The sequence below is a fragment of the Quercus suber genome, unplaced genomic scaffold (assembly GCF_002906115.3).
Source record: "Quercus suber isolate HL8 unplaced genomic scaffold, Cork oak 2.0 scaffold_72, whole genome shotgun sequence".
NCBI lineage: Eukaryota > Viridiplantae > Streptophyta > Magnoliopsida > Fagales > Fagaceae > Quercus > Quercus suber.
Window position 1 is genome coordinate 977,940 of NW_027069537.1, and position 3,382 is coordinate 981,321.

The 3,382-nt window shown below is 38.0% G+C and overlaps 1 protein-coding gene across 1 annotated transcript; it reads right to left on the minus strand.

Annotated features, from left to right (window-relative positions):
• Positions 1-290: 290 nt before the first annotated feature.
• On the minus strand, positions 291-2,335 carry LOC111988930 (MADS-box protein SOC1). Its single transcript, XM_024020737.2, has 3 exons — positions 2,154-2,335; positions 1,062-1,272; positions 291-629 (listed from the first exon to the last, which is right to left on the minus strand). Exons 1-3 carry the CDS (start codon positions 2,333-2,335, stop codon positions 291-293), a joined length of 732 nt encoding a protein of 243 aa, XP_023876505.2.
• Positions 2,336-3,382: the final 1,047 nt, after the last annotated feature.

The following is a 3,382-nucleotide window of genomic DNA, read 5'->3' on the forward strand; positions in this document are numbered from 1 at the left end:
GGCTATTAGGTCGTCATAGGGGTGAGTTCCTCGGATGGTTGTCTGATGGTGTTGCTAAACCTTGGACACTTGTCTCAGGCTTTGACATAAGCTTGCGCATCCTTCTGCATAGTGGGCTAGTAGTATCCCGCTTGAATAAGCTTGTGCACTAATGATCATGCTCTCGAGTGGTTTTTGTAGATCCCTTTGTGGACTTCTCTCATGATGTACTCCACTTCCTCAGGGCCTAAACATCTTGGGTACAGGCGGGAGAAGCTTCTTTTGTACAAGACATCCTTTATCAGAACAAATCAGGATGCTTGGACCTTCAATTTCCTTGTGGCATCTTTCTTATTTAGCAGCATGCCATTCCTTAGGTAGGAGACTAATGACATGGTCCAGTTGCTTTTAGAACCTATCTCCTGCATAGTTGCACCATCATCTATAAGCGATGAGACTTGAACGAAAGATAATACCTGATTGGGGACGAGCATGTGTTCCGCTGAGGCAGCCTTAGCCAGTTGATCGGCACACTCATTCTCCTCCCTTAAGATTTGGATAAATTTGACTTGGAGGCTGCCAATTCGACCCTTCACCTCCTCGAGGTACTTCTTCATCCTTTCATTCTTGCACTCGTAGCTGCCATTAACCTGACCGGTTATGACTTAGGAGTCGCAGTGTAAGATCATGTTTTCAGCCCCTGCTACTTTTGCAAGGTGCAGTCTTGCAATCAAAGCTTCGTATTCTGCTTCATTATTAGTTGTAGAAAAGTCCAAGCGGATCATGCAGTTGATCCTATCTCCCTTCGGAGTGTAGAGTACCACGCTGGCACCCTGCTTGCTTATTGGAGGATCCGTCCATGTGGATGCTCCATTGCAGGATCTCTTCTGCCCCCTGGCTCTCCATGAGGGTGAATTCCGTGATGAAGTTAGCCACCACCTATCCCTTTTAGCTGTGCGTGGACGTTACTGTATATCAAACTCACTTAGCTCGACTACCCATAACACCATCCATCCTGCAGCCTTGGGGCTACTCATAGCTCTTCTCAGAGGCTTATCCGTCAGGACAACAATAGTGTGTACCTGAAAATACGGCTTGAGTTTTCGTGCCGCAGTCATCAATGTGAAAGCCAGCTTTTCCATTTGAGGGCACCTTTCTTCTGCTCCTCGAAACGCTCGGCTTGTAAAATAAACAGGTCTCTGCAACCTATCCTCTTCTCTTACCAAAGCTGCATTGACAGCGGCTTGTGAGACGGCTAAGTACAAATAGAGCTCTTCCCTTGGCTTGGATGGGCTAAGTAACGGGGGAGACGAAAGATACAACTTTAAATTTTCAAACACTTGTTGAGTATATTTAATTTGTATAGATATATTTTACAAGGGTAAAGAAGGAAGGTGCTAGATTATACTAATGTTACCATTACAATGATATATAAATCATTTAAAAAAAAAAACCATTTCAATCCATGATTTATATATATCATATATATATATATATATATATAATGATATATAAATCATGCCATCCCAATACAATCCCCATTTAATCCCATACCTCCTTATACTAGTACTGTGTTAGAATCAAAGAAAAGCATTGGGATCTGGGGTTTATGATAGTTGAAATCTGTAGGTTTTGATCCCAAAAAAATTATCTTAACCACTTTTTTTGTCACTACACTACTTAGAAATGTAAAGGCTCTTATAACCTTGGCACTAGTCAACAACTAGATTATTAAGAAATACTTTGAGCCTGTTTTTTCAAATTAAAGATACTTGTTTCTAGATCATCTCATGAGACTAGCCAGTTATTTGAAAACTCCCTTTTTCCATATTGATATGCACACATTAGTGCAGACATTTCTTAACAAGTACTTCAATTCAAAGAATGCCATATGATTAGGCTACTATATTTTTTTAAGAGATAACTGCAATTTTTTTTCAAATTCCTTTTCTCTAGGAAGCAGCATGAATGATACTTGCAGAAATCATTGGTAGCCTATCCTCACCACCCCCCACCCCCAAAATAAAGATCCATGGTATCAATGTCAAAGGAGAAATAAATAAGTACATGTATAGATGAGCAGAGACAAATATATGTTTGATTTAACTATTTTCATCCAATGAGCAGAGAAACATAACAAACAATGAAAATGAAGATATGTGAGGTTAATTTACCTATTGTTTGCATACTCATAAAGCCGCCCACGACTGGAGAAGATGATAAGAGCCACTTCAGCTTCACATAGGATAGACAGTTCATAGGCTTTCTTTAAGAGGCCATTTCTCCTCTTGCAGAAGGTGACTTGACGGTTTGTAGTGTTCTCAATCCCCTTGATCTCAATCTTTCCTCTCCCCATTGCACAACCTAAGAGGCCTAAACACATCAGAAAGTGCCATCATGTAGTTATATACTTATATGTTATTTACTTTAGCAAAATCAGTAGTTGTATATGTTCAATATGAGAATATTACACAAATCTTTTCTTTGATGTGTAATTAAAAAAAAAAATTCAAAGTCATAATCTTTTGGGACCCCACAAACCTCAAAATTTGAGAACTTTAACAGAAAATTGATGCTTGCCACAATGGGTTTGCAGAATTGAATATGAAATTGTAAGGAGCGACAGTACTTTAGGAGTAATTGAGTACATATACATAGTGCAATAAAGTACAACTCTAAAAATATTTTGTCCTTACGAAATGAGGTTACTAAAACCAAAGGGTATTAGTTTAATGTGTTGAATGTCAAATATTAAGAAGCAATGACATAGATCAATTACTTCAATATTAAGGAGAAGCATAAATTAAGGGCTATAAACTACACTGTTGAAACATGCACTTGACCTAGTAACAAAGCCAGATCTTACAGTAAAATGCCTAAGATTTTTGTTTAGTACTTTAAGGGCGCATGACCTATTCTTGTCACCTCTCTCTTTCTTTGTTAGTGTTTGTATCTTCGTGTGCTAGTGTTGTGTGTGTTTTGAGGGTTTTACGGTTACGCTAACCAAATCCATGATCTTCATGAGAAGCTCAGAGACTAGAAAAATGTCAAAATCAAATCAGATCAGCTCAAGAAAATTGAGAATTTTTTGTTGTGAAAATCTGAAAATTATTAGGACTCAAACTTGGTATGAGACTTGAGGCAATGGCCTAATATTTTTCATTAATCATTTGAGTGTTTAAAACAGAAGAAGAAAAAGGAAAAACATTTCCATACAAAGCCGTGGAGAAGCTCGAAAATAAGCTTAAGAGACAGCACTGAAAGATAAAACACAATCATGAACTTACACATAAACCCGTTAGTTCTAGAAGCCAAATAAAGAAAAAATAAAAACATTTCCGAACAAAGCCATGGAAAAGCTAGTAAATAAGCTTAAGAAACAGCACTACTGAAAGATAAAGCA

Coding starts and splice junctions, on each gene's coding strand:
- LOC111988930 (XM_024020737.2), bottom strand. CDS start 2,335: ATGGGGAGAGGAAAGATTGAGATCAAGGGGATTGAGAACACTACAAAC. Junction 1,273..2,153: donor TATGAGTATGCAAACAATAG/GTAAATTAACCT, acceptor CCCGTTACTTAG/CCCATCCAAGCCAAGGGAAG. Junction 630..1,061: donor AACTCAAGCCGTATTTTCAG/GTACACACTATT, acceptor ATAACCGGTCAG/GTTAATGGCAGCTACGAGTG.